Source organism: Trachurus japonicus, chromosome 22 (genome assembly GCF_045865225.1).
Source record: "Trachurus japonicus isolate A0001 chromosome 22, Traja_1.0".
Classification (NCBI taxonomy): domain Eukaryota; kingdom Metazoa; phylum Chordata; class Actinopteri; order Carangiformes; family Carangidae; genus Trachurus; species Trachurus japonicus.
In genome coordinates this window covers 16,112,592-16,132,561 of record NC_140928.1, presented here as the reverse complement: position 1 = coordinate 16,132,561, position 19,970 = coordinate 16,112,592, and the positions used below count along the sequence as shown (strand labels likewise).

Below are 19,970 nucleotides of genomic sequence, written 5' to 3'. Positions count from 1 at the left end.
GTCGGTCGGAGCAGAGAGGGGTTAATTTTTCTTAGCAGAGGAGTAGTGAGGAAAAATAGGAAGATTATTTCTTGGCTGGCAGTTGAGAGATATGAACAAAAGCATTTTCCTGCGTTAGAAGCCAAGAGTATCACCAAATTCAGTGAGAGGATCCAATAATACGACTCTCCAGGTAATGAACAATTAAACAAATATCACAGAAGCCAAAAGGTGAAAACCAAGGAAAAAAAAAAAAGAACAATCAAACCTGCTTTTGGTTTTTGGTGACAACAGTCGTCCTAGAGTCTGAAGCAGCTCAGGGATTCTTCACTTTCCTTAACATAAGCTGCAATGACTGAATATAAATGCAAATCAAAATGGATTTAAGCTTCCAAGTCATGCCTTTCTTCCCTGCAGAGTTTCTGTCCACCCTCTCTCAACACACACACACACACACACACACACACACACACACACACTACCACTACCTCACAGGTGTCAGCAAATTAACACCCTCTCCACAGCTGTGCAGCACTCACTCGTTCACAGGTGTCAGTAATCACTACCCTCACCTTGGCTGTGCTTTAAAGGAGCAGTCTGCTGTTTTTTCTTCTTCTTCTTCTGGATAGCTACTTAAATGTCTTCATAGAATAAGTTATAATCCAGAAAATCTGAACAATGTGCTTTATGCACACTATTTTATTGTATAGTATGGCAATAACCACCTTTCAAATGTTTTAGATCTTATCATGTTAAATAAGAGGACCTTAAAAGCTGCAGCAAACTTTTCTTTTTTAATTGTTGTGTCGTACGAAAAAACAAAAAACAATAAAATTGCCAATCACAATTTCTTGATTAAATTAACATTTTAAATTAGCACAATTGTTATACACAGGAATCAACAGGTCAGCTGATCATCTATCACGTTGCCTGTGAGCTGCTACTATTATTGAGCATCTCCAGTTGAAACAGTAAAGTGTTATTGTCAACCCTCGTGAACCAAGAGCAGTGATGATAAAATATTATCATCTTCCTCCTGAGGAAAGGTATAGTTGAGTTATTTCTTGGCCACAGGCTGAGATTCAAACATAAAAAAAAAGTATTACGTTTGACTAAACAGGAGGAACCATAAGTTGTTTTCCTGCAACCAGCCTTTGGAAAATACTGCTAGTGTTAAATAATAATTGCCACTTGTGGAAGACATTTGCTCACATGAAGACTGCCTGTTCATTAAAAACAAGCACGCGATTCTGCAGTATTATCTCACTGACTTCATCCCCAGAGACACACATTGGCATTTGTCGTTGAATAAATCACAGAAAAAAATGACCTGATGTGCTCAGTTCTCAATAAGCACAGTTCCACTTGATCTAATGGGAGCCAGCTTTGAAGAACTGACAGATTGGCATGATCTGTGCCTTAACATATTTAGGATAATTGTCTCCCAAAAGATGATTTCTACAGTTCATTGCGATCTTACTGATAGTATCCGACTGGGAGTCACGCCGCTAAATCATTTATGGTCACTTTTTGGAGTCCTACCTATTTAATCAGACAACTATCTACCAAGGTCTGGAGCTTATTATCTGTATTACTGTGGTTTCCCAGGTGCCAAAAATTAATTTGAAAAACTCAACAGCTTCGTCTTTTTCCAGAGTAAACATCCGAAGGCTTTTGGTCTGTGTTATGGGGGTTTATGAGCATACTGGGCAAGTCTGTTTTTTGTCTGTTGTTGTTCTAATTTACAAAAACAATTGCAGAAAGAGACTTGATGTAGAGCTACAGTTTAATAAAAAATCTAATCAACAGACCATCTGTGCATTCACTTTCAACATCACAGTGACATCATTTATTATATCTGTAAAACGTCCTCAAGCTTTAAACCTTTCAAAAACAATGAAGCACAATGAATGAAATAATTAGTCAATAAATAAATACTAATCTGTCCTCACAAGCAAACTATTATGATAATCAATTTATGAATAATACAAAAAACTTTAACAATAAAATAAATTAAACAGTTGTGAGTTTGGACAGTTTTGGATATCTGTGCACTCTTTGAAGCTGTGACAGATACTTTTCACTCTTTCATTTGACAAAGTGAAATAATACGCAAATTAATCAATAACATTAGGTGTGGCCCTAAATGAAAACCATTATTCCTTTTTTGTTTCTTATTGCCTCAAAGTCTAACGTCTAACAAGTGTTTTGAAATTCTTGCCAGCCGTCAGCTTTATATCTTTTGTAAATGTTATTCCCTATGTCTCTCGCGCCTATTTTTTGATTAAAAGAATTAAAGAAATAAATCCTTTAACAACATCTGACTGGTTTTTGCCTCAACCCACAGTCGCCCTTCAACTCAAGAGTTGCACAGCTGGCTGCTCATCTGTCTGTTATCCAGCCAGCATAGTGATGCCTCTGAGGCAGAGCTTTGATCTGCCGCCTCTCTCTCTTTCTCTCTCTTTTACTCTGCTGTGGATAAATCATTAAACTGTAAGTACACCTGAGCAGCAGACATTAGAGTCACATCCAGCAGCATTACTACAAGGAAGCAGGAGGAAACACTCTGCTGTCTCTTTGTCTTGCAGACTGTTGCTGCATGGTTCAGGGAGGCGGAAAGCAATAAACACAAAAGAGAGACACAGTCCCAAAACATGAGATCTGTCCTGAAAGTCTGCCAGAGAAAATCTGGAAGCAGACAGACCCAAGGAAAGCAGATATTTTGCAGGGAAATTTAAAAAAAATAATATATACAGACAGAAAAGTGATGAAGTTTGCACCTCTGAGAAAAGTCTGAAAAGAACAATTGTGTTCACACAACCCAGACTTCTATCTACAGAGATATTCCAGTGAAGACGCAGCTAATTCCCTGGCGTTTGAGACTCGGACTAATCAATTTACACATTAACCCGTCTGCTCTCAGGTCAAAGTGAGGTCAACCTTTGTTATTTGTTTGATCTTCAAAAATCAGATCAAGTTGGAATATATGCCAGTTACTCTCAGGGTAAATGCCCAACCTAAATTCAACTGACAGATTTAATCTAACTTAAATGACATTAAACAAAAACGTAAATGCTGGAGGTGAGTGTGAGTTTGTGTTTATATAGAAATATATCAAACCCTAAAAGCTTCCCACTGAATTAAACTTAACTAATTCAGATCTACTGATACTGGTGTGTGTGTGTGTGTGTGTGTGTGTGTGTGTGTGTGTGTGTGTGTGTGTGTGTGTGTGAGAGAGAGAGATTTATCTTAAGCACTTGCACTTCTATGATTGTGTTGCGGTTGTAGGCTATTGTAGCTTTATGCAAAGCACATTGTGTTGCCTTCGGTATGAAATGTGTTATAGAACTAAAACCTGACTTGACTTGTGCATGTGATTTACGGTGTATGCTGCCTTGAGTAATGAGATTCAAACCCTGCTGATTGAAGCTGATTCAGACTCTGCTGATAAAGTGCAGCTCAGACCTGTCTTTTTTTAACACTGATAGAAACACATGGGGACTGAGAGGTGCTAAGTAAACGCAGATGTTTACTTTAAGAGGGATCATTAAATCTGTACAGACACAGATACACAGAGTTTCTGATGTGAGAGAGTCACTGCTATTTGATCAGTGATCAAAACAACATCAGACCTGAACCGCTGTGATGTTTACTCCTGAAGCACACGTTTTCACATTTCAGTCATATCTCCAGTCAAGACATCGCAAATCACTTTATTTCAGCCAGTAAAACTACAAGTCGAATAAAAACTGGGACTGAAATGTGATTCATCTCGTTTTTGCTCCTGGAGGCCGGAAACAGGGTGAACTGAAAAGGTAAATAGCACAGACACAGAGGAACAGGGTGGGATTGCATGTTTTAAATTCTTTCACGATAACAAAAGCGCTCTCTTCAATGCTCGTTTCTTGGGAAATTAGCAGAAGCTGCCCTGTAATTTGTGGAAATTATGGCATGAGTCAGTTGGAAATGAGGCACTCTCTTTTAAAAACTAAAGGCAGTCTTGCATTTTTGGCCACACACCCCCTCTGTGCCATTTTAGAAGATGCAACTTGGCATTTGGTACAGCTATTAGAGGAGGGGAGAAGGGAACAGTTAAGCGTCTGAAACGGCCATGTAAATCCCTCTGGCGTTTCTACTGAACAACATCCAGATGCACAAGGTATATTTTGGCAAGAAATTCAGCTGGCTTCTTACACTGACTGCACTGAATTTATGTCATCTTCATATTATGCAAAAGAGTTCTTCCAAAGAACAAGTGCTGACTACAGTAGAACAGGGAGAATCAAAAACCTCCTTCGAAACGTGCCTCATGTGTTTGGCTGGACTGGCCACACAACAGCACTATGTTGTCTGTTGTGACTGACTGACTGACTGATAGAGTTTACTGATGAAATTGCACTATTGGTCAGCCAAGTGTTGAACATCTCCCCCTGGACCTTGTTGTTTCAAAATGAGTAGTATCCATCATGTCATCAGGACCTTGACAGCTGATTCTCAACTGCTTTCAGCCATGTTTCCTCAAAGACGGACTGAAAGCCTTTATTTACCCCAGGTAAATGCAACACTATTAGAGGCAAGCCTTCATTTCTAATTCCCTCTGTTTCAGACGTATAATTGATATTTAACTAATATTTTCTTATGGTGCCTTACAGTGCTTCTAGTTCAAATCCTTTTGATCCACTCCCACTTGCTAAGTTACTGCAGTACAAGTTAATACAAACGCAACACTCCCTGAAAGTGTTTCATATTAAAAGACCTTTGTTGTTTCACTATACAAAAACCATTTACTTCTTATCAGGAAGCAAATTGTCTCATTTTTGATTGTTGTTATTTTCATGCTTAATTGCACAAGTGATCATTAATAGCGTTTAGTAGCACTCACGCTCCCAATAAGCCAACGACAGGCACAAATAGCAGGCCAGAAAAGCTATGGATTTTCCGAGCAGCCCACTAATGTGGTAACGGCCAGTCTGACTAATCAGTGTTTCGGTACGCCTGGCTGAGTGGCACTATCCATGGTACTGAAAGGGGAATTTAATTGTGGCTTGGTAAATTTGCATAACTGTTGGTTTTGTTGTGTACACTCAGATCGTTCACGCCTCTGCATGGGGAGAGGACAAGGCACATGATCAGATGGGGGGAAATAAAATCTACCCTGGTTCACGTCCATTATACTGACCTTATTGGTTGAGGGTCTTCACAAAGCCTGCACACACCCTTACAGTACATAGTGCAGCAAAATACTATGTATTTATCCAACCAGTTAGTTTGTCTCGCAATGCAAGAGTTACAGGCACATCGTTGGCACTCAATAATGAAATTAATGTACTACAAACGTTATGAAATTCCTGCCTACAGACACATTCAAGAATGTAGTTTTACCAAGTCAGTTACTCGCATTTATATCTTTCAGATCCTCCTACTTTATGTGAAAGTTGTAAATATTAATATGTAATTATTTATCTAGTGATTTAATTCCTCTATAGCCACTTTGGAAAGGTAGGCTACTTCCTAAAATATGAAGGTAGTGCTTTCTAATACAGCCAGGCATTTACACTGTAATTGTGTTATATGAATTAGTTGCCAAAAAATATTACATAAAATTTTAAAATACTTAAACTGAATGAAACCCTTAGATGTGGTGACAATACAAAGAAAAAAAATAAGGAAAAAAACTACGGTGATTATTACAGCATTTCACAGAAAAGAAATACAGACACTGTGGATACAGAAATGGGAAACAAATGTGAAATGTACAAAGCAAGTGTGATGAAACACATTTTATAGGACACAAATTAACATTCTACAACTGCTCCAACTTAGATAAAACGCTTACTGAGGAAAAATAGTTCCCTTCTGATTACAATCATGTCCACTGCCTGAGTGAGTCTGTCCTGAGTCCTGAACGAATGTCACATGTTTCCTAGAAGTTATAATTATACTAACTGAATTATCCAAATATGTGTTGCGGGAAATGGTGATTGGTGATTTATATTTCAGCAGAAGGGGTTGTTGTGCTGGTCGGTCACAGGTGGCTGGTCAGTATGCAAACTTTAGAGAACAGATTGTGGATTTAGAGAAATATTCCTTTAAAAAAATGTTGGGTTACAACTTTTTCAGTTATAACCATGTAATAACTTAAAGTTATTATAGGGTCATAACCCAGAGACTACTGTCTTTCTTTTTTGTATCTTTGCTAATTTTAATAAACTGTTTTGATATAGCCTAACTATAAAACTGAACTGTGGAACTACTGAAAGACATTTTATGGATTCAGCATTTTGTGTCTTTACAGATACATTTATATTTCCTCACGCTTTGGCAAAAAAAAAATGCAAGCAGATCATTTAGCTTACTATACAGGATGGTATTTCTTTGTTGTGTACATTAGTGGTAAATAAACATGATTTTGACCAGACTGGGCTGCTGCTCTGGGTGAACTGCTCCTCTCCAGCCTCTCAACAAAAAGTGCTGCTCTGGATATGACTCAGGTACCGAGGCAGGAAGGGGAGTTTGGAGATTTGGCAAAGTTCATCCAGAGATTCTCCTTACACTGGGACCGACTGCAGTAAAAGCCACTTATACTGGTCAAGTCCGCTGTGGCAACCAAAGCCAAAAAGGGGACGAGCCAAGCGCCTCACCACTCCTGTGTCTGACTTTTGCAGAAGAAAATTAAATTGGAGAGTGAGCTCTCCCCCGCCATCTTATAGGCTCATCGTGACTGGCTCAGTACACACAAATCTAGTACATACAAGACTGCGAGTGCAAAGCATGTGGCGCCAACTCATAAACCATATGACACACAAGTCCTGGAACAACAAGCAGTGGCAAATGAAAACTTAAAGATAAGCAGGTGACCTAAATCTGGCCTTAACATGTAAAAGGTGAACTAATGTGCTCCACGGGAAACATTTAAAGGCAGATGGAGTCGCAGGCAGCGATGCTAATAAGCCAGCTCTGATGGATCCAAGTGAGCTCATCACAATTTCTATGCCCACATGACATGCCTCTGCTGGCCCTGAACACTCACTCCATTCATATGACATTAAGCCTGGTCGGATCTGGGAAACAAGGAGCTCAGATAAACATGTTTTCCACCGGTTCACAATAAAATTTCGATCATTGCCAAAACAATAAATAAATGAATCCATCTCTTAATAGATTAATTTTGATCGATGGTTTTAAAAGTGAACAGAAACAGAACACGGCCTGTGAATAATTCAGCGATTTTAAAGCGCCAAGAACTGTTTTCACACTTGTTTTTTATCCTTTTCAGTTACAGGCCACTGGTTTAAACCATGAAGGAGTAAACTGAACATCTACATTTCATTAGATGCATTACAGAATTTTCATATACAACACTCTGCAAACCCACTGAGTGAAATGAGACCGGTTGCAGAGCCCATTTCTTGCCAAGTCTTGTCCTCATGCTGCAGTGTAAAGTGAATGTAAATCACATTCTCACAAGTGTGCCTCAAGAGAGCAGCTACAGTATGACATCTTGACTGATGCTGTTTTTCAAAGTGAAAAGTGGATGTGAACACACACACCTTTGGATGAGTGCGAGAAAGAGAGAGGGGTAGAGACAGAGAGAAAGATGTAAAGGCGTTTCAGAGAAGTGAAGTCTAACTGCAACAGGCTCTGTCTAAATACAGTCGAAATAGTGCTCAACATGTGACACGGTGATAGACGGTGAGACACGGGGGATCCGCTGCAGCAGCAGTACAGTATATTCATTTCACACATTGTTGACAAATTGGTTCATACAACCATTTAGAGAAAAAGAAAAGTGTTAAAACCCCGAGGAAGCAAAAGTTTTACTGTGGTTAAACGCTTCGAGTTACTGCAGAAACAGACTAATTGAGATAAAAAGTGAATTATTCGACTTACTTATCAAAATGAGGATGGAAAGATAAGAGTGTTGGTTTCTTATATAATCCATGGCTCCCTTTTTTCTTTTTCTTTTTTAAATGTCGGCAGCTCCTCGGAGACTCCGTGTGGGGTTTTTCTTTTGGCCCCTTTAGGTCCTCATGAATACGCTGAAGAGACCGTGACAAACAGGCTCGTGAAGCGCGGAGTTGACGGACACACACACGTAGCTACACGCATACACGCGCGCTCTCCCTCCCGGACAGTGTAGTTGTTTCTCCAAGTTGCGCACTGTTACTCATTCCGGTGATGCTGATGCTGCTGCAGCTCCCAGTGACGACAACCCCCCCAACCCCCCTCCTCCACCCCTCTTCTTCCGCTCCCCTCCTCTCTCTCTCTCTCTCTGTGTGTGTGTGTGTGTGTGTGTGTGTTAGTCACCAGTCTAGGCTCTCGGTCCTGGCAGCAGGAGCAGGCTGAGTGGAGTCTGCTGCCAGGATGTTTTTAGAACTACTTTACCTATGTGCTTTGTGCTGCAGCTGGTGACACCAAAAAAATGTGGTTCAAATAATTTGGAGAAAAGAAAAGAAAAATGCTGTTTTATTGAGTCTTTTTTTTTTTTTGAATGGATAGTTGAGGTTATTTGACATTGGAGTTGTGTGATTTGGGCATATTTGGTACATTAGCAGTGTGATGTGCTTTTGTGCACCATCTAGAATATTTTCAGTCGGTTATCGTCTCGTCAAAACAGCCCTTTCCTTTGCAACTAGCTACATTATTCTCAACCACTGAGCTACCGTGTTCCTACAAGTGGTGCACTGTATCACCTGCAGCTCACCTGGGTGAATCAGAGAGAGCTAAACTTCACACACGCTGATCATATCTTAAATCAAGTATACAATTAAAGGTACATTGTGTAAGAATTACTCCCATCTAGTGGTGCGGTTGTAGATCGCAAGTCGTATTTTTCATGCTGCATTCACGTGAAATTGGTTAGACGGCAGACAGACACTGCAGGTAACGGCTTAAACAAGCCTTTATGTAAACAAGTGGCCCGTCAGCACGAGGCAAAACAATACACGTGACAATATGTTATTTATTTATTTATTTATTTGGTTCATTTCGGGCATGTCAATTAGTCATCATCATCACACATCATCTCAATCCAATTAATACAATACACATGACCGAAAGGGAAAGCGGGAGAAGCAAAAGCATGTTGTCATGGCGATGTTGTATTGTTGACCTGAACCACGGTTTACCGGCTTTCTCTGGACTTCTGTGACTAAAATGACATCTGGTTTGTTACCGACGGCCGTACTTCCGACTGTACAGCCCTCACAGCATTACCGCGGTGACTTTTCACAGACGCCACCTCGACCTGAGCCGACAGCTCTGGTGTCTCCGCTGAGTTTCCGTGGTTTCCTACCGTCACGCTGCCACTGAACGTAAAAACATGGCGACACCACATGGCAGCTACCAACCGAGCTTACCCGCTCCATGTAGATATGAATGATATGAACGGGAAATTCAGAGCTTACCGGAACACTTCAGTTTGTTGATGGGGGTGATTATTGATGAATGAAAAACGCACTTTTGAACGAAATAATCGATTTTCGTGAATAGATAACAGGAGAACTTACACAATGTACCTTTAAACATACATGGGATTGCTTCAGTCTAGAACATTTTGTTTGTTTGTTCTGCTCTGCTTGACTCTGTACCAACTGCTTCTCATAAGTCTACTGCAGGGTAACGACTGTACACTCAATACTACATCAAATGACCTGAACTATCCCTTTAACACAAGCCACAGACAACAGATCAATTAACCAACTTAGCAAATGCCACTGTGTAAACATAACATTTATAGGTAAAAAGCCTTTACTTACTGTAGGCCAACATGCATAATGTATTTTAGGGTAAATTGTAGGTTAAGCATGGAAACAGGTGTGGATGGGCGGGGACACAAGGTGAATGGGAACAGGGAGAGGACATCTAATGGGTGAACGGACAGGCAGGTCTGGGCAGGTGAGGGGAGGAACATGAGTAGGAGGTTGGAGACGGAGGCTGAGGGGAAGCGCTGGGGCAGACTGTGACATACACCAGCCTCCACTCATCAGTCGACTTGAGCTCTCTACACCTGCACTTCATTCAGTTTGTTCATTCAACCTTGGGTTTTATATACACACCAGTTTCCTTCCCTTGTTCTTTGTCACATCATCTGTTAGCTCTGCTCCCATGTGGTTCCCAGAGTATCTGCTGTCTCTCTGTGCGCTTGTGTTTGCATTAGAGTTACTTTAATCTATAAAGAATGCACATTGAAATATTAAACAATGTTTTAAATCAAAATCTACACAGTAACTTACAAGATAAATGTCAGATACATGCAGTGAGGCAAATGCATGATGTAACATAATACCTTCAAAGTAGAGTATGTGAGTAACTTTGTGAGTTACATAACTTTCCACCACAGCTCTGTCATATGAAAATGTAGAGTTCATACATACAGGACCAAAAAAATGTCCATATCCAATAACCACCAAAGCAAAATCTGTGCTGCTTTTTGTAGCATAAACTGCTGCTGTTCTTTACCTCAACCATGTTGTTTCCATTCACATATGCGCTGCCATGTGTTTCTCATCAACTACTTTAACTCACACAAACAACCATCACCTCTAGTTTTTTTTTGTTTTTTTTCCCCCTTTTGATGAGCAAAGATCAAAGTCGACTATTCCAGTGCTACACATGTGAAAACTATGATGCAGGAGTAAAGATGTTGCATTGATGTAATGTATATAAATCACTGGTTTGGGGGAATGCATTATTAAAGCCTATTATGTAACAACATCTTACAGGATGTACAATTTCTTGATTATTTTTTTTAACCATACAGTATAATAAAAGCATGTTAAGTAAACATATGAGTCTACAACAGGCAGAATATGAGATGGCATCATGCTGCCTTTCATATTCATTCATCAAAACAAACATTCAGTTCTGAGGTTTGATGGGATTGTGGAAAAAATAATTACTTACTGATAAAAATGATGGAAGGATCACAAATGTGAAATTATAAGATCTGTTTTTTGTTGTTGTTTGTCTCACGTCTGAGGAAGAAAACTGATCTAAAACAAGCTGACAGATTTTCCCTAACAAAACCGTTCCATATAGAAAATCTCATTTGAATTATTTCCCTTTCTAGTTGGCCTACAGTATCTTCATCAAGTGTGTTTGTTGAGCGCTCTCTGCTCTACACGGACTCAATTGTTGCGTTCTTCAAACAGACACTGTTGCTTCAATCACACAAGGTTTCATTCATCAGCCCTATGAAAGAGCACCTTCATGTTCATCTGTAAACCTGCCAATCACCAGCAGTTTGAAGAAAGGGGTTTTCACTCTTCAGTGCATTTCACAGTGCAGATCTGCAGCACTAGTGAGGACGGCTGTGGAGTGGGAAGAAAATAGCTTCAGGGTAGAAGAACACAGAGAGATCGGACGAGAATAATAACACTGTAAAATGTCACTGTTGTCACCTCAGCACCAAAGACTGATTTTAAAGGGTCATCCTCTCAAAGACCCCAAGGGACAATCTTGGACCATGGGAGATCTGATACATCTTGAACAGTGGATGATACTGATATCTCATTGAGCATGCTGCCTGCACTACAGAAACGTGCCACTGAATTACTCCTGAGAATTTATCACAGATGCTCTCAAGTGGAATGACACAGGAAATGCACTTGAATTAGAGAACCGATAATGAAGTAATGTACAATTAAATTTTTCTCACCATCAGTTTTCGCTGGTTTATTTTAACCAAGACCAGGAACATTTTTGTCCTTATATTTAGAGGACCTATCACAGAGAATAAGCCTCTCACAAGAGAGAAATGAGAAGCCTCTAAGATGAACTCACTCACCTCAGCCTCTCAGTTTGTAAAAGAGTCTCTCCCCTTTGCACAGTCACATATGTTCAGAAGATTATATAGGACACATGGTTTACAACAGAAATGTATTCTGGCTTGTATTTTTGCAGGATTTTGTATTCATGTTAAATGAATTATGTTAGTTCTGACAGAGCACTTAAGTCATGTTTACTATCAGGGGTTTCATGATTCACAATCTTCGCTCACTCACCACATGTTTGGTGATCAGTTGGCTGGTGATGTCCAATCATTGTTATGCAGGTGAACAGCAAGTGATGAATTACTGTTGCTGATCAGATTCTTAAAGAAACCAAGAAATATTAATGAGCAAATAAAAGGTAAATGAGACCACCCCATGGCTGATGTAATGCACATTAAAGTGTATGATGCTGTAAGATTAGGGCAAAGGTTTCTAAAACATATTGCTTATGAGCATCATGAGGCTGTTCTCAAATTCAAACATACCTGTCTCACAAGTTTGTAACAGAAATGTGGACATCATTGGCCGACGTCTCTCCTTCAAAGGCTGATGAGAGGAAACAGCTGTGGATGCTGTGTTTAGACTGATTGAGACGGACATACTTCATCATTAAAAGACTGTTTCAGTTGTTTGTCTGTGGTTCCTGCTATAAATATTTAAAAGATTGAGAAGAGGATTTTTAACCTTTACATAAAAAGCCTTTTAAACAAGGGAACAAACTAGTCCACCGGCTTTAAAATGTAATGTGACATCTGTTTACTGGTTGAACAAATATGCAAACTGATGTTTTTATTGACTTTTAAATTCACTCCGAAAGGTGTTGTGTATCTAAGTGTGTTCTATCTAAAAGGCTGTGAATTTAAAGTTGAAAGCTTGCATGGAAAATGTGAGTCATGTCCTGCTTTAACCTTATTGAAATATCCATTTCAAACTTAACCTAACCAAACCTTAACTGTGGTTTTAACACATCATATAAAATATATATTTTTTAATAGATTAGAGTTGTTGGCACAGAGGAATTATGTTATCCTGCTAATATATGGGCATCTGTTCAGAAAACCCTCCTACGTGTTATTATAGCAGGCATGAACATGCAACATTTGTCATGTAATTTGAAGGACTTGTTGGAAAATGTATCCTTCTCCCTGCTATGATATATGTGCATGTGATGTGTGTTATCCCCTTTGGCAATGAATAGCAATAAATTAGGAAGCTGAACCATTTTTAAAGTAGCAGATGTGACCTGTTGAGTTTCAATAAGCACACACCCAAAAGTATCCTGAATGCCAAATTTCCTCATTTACTCTGTGGGATCCTTTTGCCATCATTAATTTGTCAAAAAAAAAAAAAAGGTAGTGTGAGAGAGAGCGAGAGAGCGAGAGAGAGAGAGAGAGAGAGAGAGAGAGCGAGAGAGAGAGAAAGAAAGTACAAATTATTTCCACAGGGTGATCTGAGTACAGTGATTTCTTCAGAGCCCAGTCAGTGCAAACCACTGACTGTGACAGTCTGATTTCTATTCTGTACCAAACCGAAAAAAGCTACAGCCAAACCTGACCAGAGAATCCCCTTAAACTGCCCCTCGCGCACATCTGCTGTTGTAAAGGAGAACTCCCCATGTTCGAATTAGGATAGCCGTGATTGCATTTCAACCTCCTGTGTCTCCACATTCTTTTGTCTTTGAATCTATATCCAACTTAAACACCACTGGACAAGCTCACATGCTGCTGCAGCTACACAGTGTGGTTCACCTACAGAAATGGATCCTAACAAGGCTGTGAAAACTGGCCAAAGCTAATACTCAGGCTCCCACCTGTGCACGTCAGTGGGCTGTTGTCATCACATCTGCAGAATCACATTCAAACTCCAAGTCAAATACAAGAAACTGGCGTCAGATTTAGTCAATAAATTGGTTTCTGGTGCAGTCCAGGAAGCCATCACGTCAGTCAGCTGCATCTCAAAAAGGACACTAGAGACTGAACACATGCAGCGAATCAATTGAGCTCAAGATGATGCTTGAACCTGTGGTTTTCTTTCTCCACTTATGCCAAAGAATGATAATTTGACATCTATGTTTGGGAAGAGGAAACGCATTCTGCTGTCAGTGGAGCTGCAACCTCGCTGCGTAAATCATGCACCAGTTACCGTTAGACAAGCGAAAACACCATCAACATTTTCAGACAGTGAAAAAGAAACACCAGAGGAGATTTAAGATGTGATCCTGTCTTCTTCTGTTTTTAGTTTGATGTAAGTGATACAGAACCACCTGTTCTAAAACAGGCTATGAATAACACAGTGGCTCAAAAGAACTTAAAAGAGGAGGAAAAGAGAAGGAAATTTCATCATCTACAGAGAGACAGGATGAGGAGTTCATTCACTTTCAGGAGTCAAGTGGCTGAAATCAATGAATAGAAATTCATGTGTCTCAGAGGAGCAGCCTGTCACTGAGTAAAAAGAGATTCATTACTCTGAAGCTGAGACAAAATATTATTTCATCTGCCAGTCTCTTCATTCTACTCTCTAGAACAGACTAGACCAATCTATTCTTTAAAATGCCCACAGATAGTAAGAAATGTTTGGCATTGAAAATGACTGACATATATGGCTGCAGCCAGGTGTTTTTTTATTTTAATAATAAATTATATATATTTGTATTATATAATTAGCTTACGGTTGTAATACATATTAAAATCAAATACTGAAAACAAATTCAATGTACAATACATAATGTATGCAATATAAGCTGACATTGTGTTACCTATTCTGACAAAACCTCATTTTTTTATGTTCTAATAATTGCACATTTTTATTTAGCTTAAAGCATTAAAATAGTACCCTCTAGTTGGAATTTCAGTGTAATATGACAGAGGGACAGAGGAAGGGACAAATCCATCCATAATAATCCATAATTAATGCTGTTTATGATAACAGTGATGCCCTGAATACAGAGGCCTGTGTAGATAACTCACTGAAGAGGGATGAAGAACAAAAAAAAAAGAAACTGAAAAACCCAACAAACCAAGAGGATCAAACAACATGAGCAATACCCAGAAGAAAGCAAAATCCCAGAGGTAAAGAGTGAATACTAATATAACTAAAGTGGGAGGTGACATATTTTATATTGCACCAAAGAGGGAACAACTGTAACTGGTTCTTTTTACTTATGACCTGGAAATATCATCAATCATAAACATATGAAACACTGAAGTAGATCATATATATACACACACACACACATAGTTTAATATGGATGAAGGTTTAAACTTACACAAGCAGAAATGTCAGAAGAGATTCCCCTGAACAACTGTTGTTTTTTTTATACCTTTCAAGAGAACAAAGGAAACCTTGTCGTGTCAGTTTAGGTGCTTGTAAGTGATGACAGATTTATAGCTGATATCTGGAAGCACTCAGCCTCACATATATCAGACCTATGGATAACCCCCCTGCTGGAAAGAACACACAGAATACTTTAACATAGCAGAATATAGAGGAATATAATAACCAGAAACAATATTAACCCAATGCAAAACTAATACAAAATGTTATCTCGTGCTACATGCTGTCTCATATTCATATATCATGTGCAAGGAATAAAGGTCTAAAGATAATATTATCATGATTATTATTATCATCATTTAAGGAGGTTATGAAAGAATGTTTTCATGCACTAATGCAATAAACTTCCACTCAGGCCTACAGTATCATTAAAGCCTCTGAGTTTTACAGAGTCAGGACACCACACTGACACTAATAAATATCCCTGTAGTTAAGATTTATATTATTTCTCTGGTTACCTGGGAAACACAAAAAACAGATTACAGTACTTTCATTGCTGAGGTTTCTGTTTCATCTCTCCAAAACAACCACCAGTAGACCAGGAGGTGTCTGGTAAGGTTTGTAGGCTAATACACACACGTCATCTGAACATCAGACCACAGGCCACTGCTCTATTCATTTATCTTCTTTACTGTAAGTGGACGACCTTGAGACATCAAACTGTGTTACAAGCAGCAGGTGTAAACCCTCTACATTCATTACTTACTCAAACTGCCAAGTCTTTCTGAATCTGTCTCTTTGTTGCAATTAGATTTTTTTGTATCAATTAAATGATGCAAAGCTAGTTAAGGCAAACAACTCAAGCTGCGCACGTGATCAGCAGCTGAGTCACATGCTCTCCTCATCCAAATAGGGCGGGTTATTTAAACCCCACAGCTTGCTCATCCCTGGCTATGCCGCCGCCGCTGCTGCTGCTTACCATCACTTTGCTGCTGCTCCTGCTGCCGATTAGTTTTGCAAACCTCCCAGCATCCACCTGTGGGCTCTGTCTCTATGATCGCCTGCTGTCATTCCCTGTAATGTCTATCAAGCAGATCATTATTCAGGGAATGAATAACTTAGACAGAGCCTGGTGACAAACCTGCTGCAGCCATGCTCAAGAATACCTATATGCTCTGCTTTAGCTTACCATGCTTATGCTCAAAAAATTATTTGTTCTCATTTCAGAGTTGTCTGACTGAACTATGTTCAATATGAACACTGTTGCCCCACAAGCAGTTATCACCCACTGTGCAGTTCCTCATTTAGCTCAATATTTTGGTTTCGTGTTTTTGTGACCCTTGATTTCACCGTTCTAGGCCAAATAATGCAGCTGTCTTTGATAAAACAAACAAACCCATAAACCCATTGTACACTACCCTCACATGGCAAAGCTAGCTAACTGGTTAGGACTGACAGTGGAGCATTTAGCTGCAATAGAGCAAGGAGCATTTTTACCTAAGGGGTTAGCGGAGGTCAAAAATGATTATGATGCCCCATAACTGCTAGATGTGTAAATGAGCAACTTATTCTTTTGCCAAATGAATGTAAATGTTAAGTACATGTTAGCAAGTGTCTGTTTCCCTAAAAGTCTGTTTTTGCAGATTCACTTCAGTATCCTGGGTTGTTTCTTTGACCTTATAGTGTCTTGAACTGAGAGTTGTGTAGAGTCTCCCTCACCGACACCCATCAGTGGTCTCTTTGTACACTGTGAGGCCCATCTGGGGTCTCTTGCTCAGGACATTATGATTGTTTACTTTATGTCTGCACTGTGGGCATTAAGTCTTATTCCTCCTACAACATTTCCAACTACTGTACGAGTAACCGAGCTGAGGTCATCCAGCATTAAGATACCTAGTTGTCATCGCTCTCTCTCAGCACATTCCCCTGCCTTTTGTTTCACTACGTACACCGTCTCTCAGGATGATCTCAAATCTAATCATGTAATTTAATTAGAAGAACCTCATTACTTTGAATCGCCTGGAGAAGTAAGGATTTGTCTCTGGTCTCATTAAATGACATTTCTTCTGACGCAGTCTGGTTTGTTGGCAGGAAGATAGGTGATGAAGGATGAGATAGGGAGAGAGGCATGAAAACGGGGGTTCTTCATTTTGAGAAGTCAGGGTCAGAAACCTTTCATCTCATTGGAAAAGTATGATCTATCTGACAGCTGCCAGGCATATCATGGTGTGTTTTTAAAGGTTCCCTTTGAAATAATCTTTAGATGTTTTTAATGATCATATTCACCATGATCAATGTTTCTGATGTGGCTCTGTGAAAAAGGTATCCATCCTGAAGGACCACAAGTCTCATCTGGCACAAAACAAAATGCAAGTTTCTTTGCTACAATGAGACCAACATAGTTGTCAATGTCTATCACCCTTGTTGTTTAAATGGCTAACATTTTCAAGCTGATCTGAAGTCAGTGGTGCAGTATTTTAAAATTATTTTGACTTCTCATTATATCAAAAATAATGTTGTGATTTGTGCTGTTGCTGCTGGAGCTGTGCGCAGTGTGCAGAGACTAGATTCTCTGCCAATAAATGATGTTTAATCAATTTGGCAGATAGAGACTGATTCTATGCACATAGTTATTCCACCAAAATTCAAGCCCGTCTGGCTTTCAAAGGGAATGGGAGATGGAAACCTGATTGTTTTTTTTCCTATGATTAACTATGCAGTGAGTACAACCATTTGGAACTGTGTAACCTGGCACATTGACCATTTTTTTGTACCATTAAAATACCAAAAATGGATTTAGATGCACAAAATACAACTGCACCATGCTGTTAGACTGTTAAAATTGAGCCCTAAGTGCAGAGGTTTTGTCTCCCCCCTATGGTACCAAGAAAAATTACACAAAATTGAGTGAGCCAAGCTTGAACTTTAGCAAGCAGCAACCTAGAGTAATGTGTTGTCGGTGACTTAATGACTTCTGATTATGATTTATGACTGATCGACCATAGTTGGCGTTGGTTTGTGTACCCAGAATCCCCTGTCTCTTCTCTTAGTTTCCATCAAAGGAGAACCACCTGATGGTGATCCATCCTTGCTGTTGATCTCTCTTGTTTTATAACGTGATTCTTTCTCCACACGCCAAGTTTCTTCAAACTTTTCTTGGACAGACACACACACACACACACACACACACACACACACAGACACTCACGTTTTTGCACCATACACACTAGATTTAAAGAGATTTCCCTTTGCTGATTAATCAGTGTCAGCAAGGGCTTGAATGATATATATAAAAGTCCCACACTCATACTTTAAATTGGACAGCATTATAGTGTTAAGGGTTGCTTTTACTTGTGTAAAAAAGAAAAAAAAAAACCTGTAATGTAAAACAAACAACTTGTATGAGTGTGTTAATTTGAAGCAAATGTTGCATTACACTACTAGCATTTGGTTTCCAACTTTTCTGTGAGTCACATCTCATTAGCCTGAAGGACACTGATATGACATGTTGTTCTTGTTATTCCATATACAAGAAAAATTTGGATAAGATTTCTGGAAACACATCATGAATCTGGAAGGATTTTGACCATTTGTGCATTTGGAAGAAACTATCACTCGCCAAAAAAAGAACAAACTGATTGAAACGAGTTTTTATTTATTTTTTTGTTCACAGCTTTTGTGATAAGCCTCTCCATGAAACATCATTATGACTCTTATTGTTTAGCATATGTTATTTTATTTTACATGCCCTCTACTGAATGGAGGTCAAAGTTTTGGGTCAATTGCACCTTTTGTGGAGCGTGTGGGAGTTTGATGTGTTGCTCAAGGACCATTCAGACACAATAGAAATCCACAGAGTCAACCACTTGATCCTATGACTTCAGGGCTGCGGCCAGATAAATGTTCACTACAGTACATCTGGTTAATTTTACACGGCTTGAAGGGAAATTTCATTGCCAGACTTCCTACATTAACTCTGATTTGAGCTGTTCAGAAATGTTTTCTGCTTGTGCAGCTGATTGTGAAGATTGCTTAAACATCTAATAGAGGAGGCCAGGGGCAACTGAAACAGTTTTTCTTTTACATTTTCCTTCATCACTCAGACTACTTGACACTAGTCATCTTTTGATACAAGAAACATTTTGGCAAATTAGCCCTTTGCCATAATCCCCATAGTTTTAGCAGTAGGTTCGTTACCTTTAATTGTCGGTGCAATCTATTTTTAGAACGGCGGAGCAGAGCCGCGAGCTGCTCAGAGCTACGCTACGGAGGCTAATGGAATTTCTTGGTTTTCCTCATCAAACTCATCAAATACACAATCCAACAACTCCAAAACGCTCTGGTGGACAAGTTGTGACCTGCACATTCACCGCGCTATGAGATAATAACAGAACGTTACCAGAGAGAGTTGTTATCTGCCGTTTTGCATGAATTCACCTCGAAAACAACTTGTTACATTCTCCGTATCTCAAAGCGTGGTGAGTTTGATGAGGTAATCCCATTATCCTCTGTAGCGTAGCTCTGAGCAGCTTGCGGCTCTGCTCCACCGTTCTAAAAATAGCTTGCATTGACAATTAAAGGTAACAAACTCACTGCTAATATGGATTATGGCAATGGGCCAATTTTCCCAAAATGTTGAACTATCCTTTTAAAAGAGGCCACATCTCAATTTTCTAATTGGTTAAAATGTTTTAGCAGTGACTACATTATATTCTATTGTCTTTTGTTGCAAGAGGGTTTGAGTGTCATGCCTCATAGAAATATGTGGGTCCAGTATAAAATTACAGTTGGTATATTTTAGAAAGGCACAGACCTTCTGATCAGAATTTGTATAGTTCGGGACAAGGCCAAAAGTGTGTTCTCTGTTTATTTAAATGTCAGACAGACTGGAGAGACAGAAGTTGATGTAGACGTCTAAAGAATAAACTGAGAATACTGAGGTTA

The 19,970-nt window shown here is 39.3% G+C and overlaps 1 protein-coding gene across 2 annotated transcripts in view; it reads right to left on the bottom strand.

Moving 5' to 3' along the window:
- The window catches only part of ltk (leukocyte receptor tyrosine kinase), a 55,504-nt gene extending 47,318 nt beyond the window's left edge, over positions 1 to 8,186 (bottom strand). The window contains exon 1 of one of the 2 annotated variants that reach the window (XM_085768504.1): positions 7,870 to 8,186. In XM_085768504.1, coding sequence (XP_085624630.1) covers positions 7,870 to 7,921 — 52 coding nt within the window. In that variant the 5' untranslated portion in view covers positions 7,922 to 8,186. Of the gene's footprint in view, positions 1 to 247; positions 418 to 7,869 lie in introns of those variants that run through there. The other variant, XM_085768505.1, reaches the window with a different exon arrangement.
- Positions 8,187 to 19,970: the final 11,784 nt, after the last annotated feature.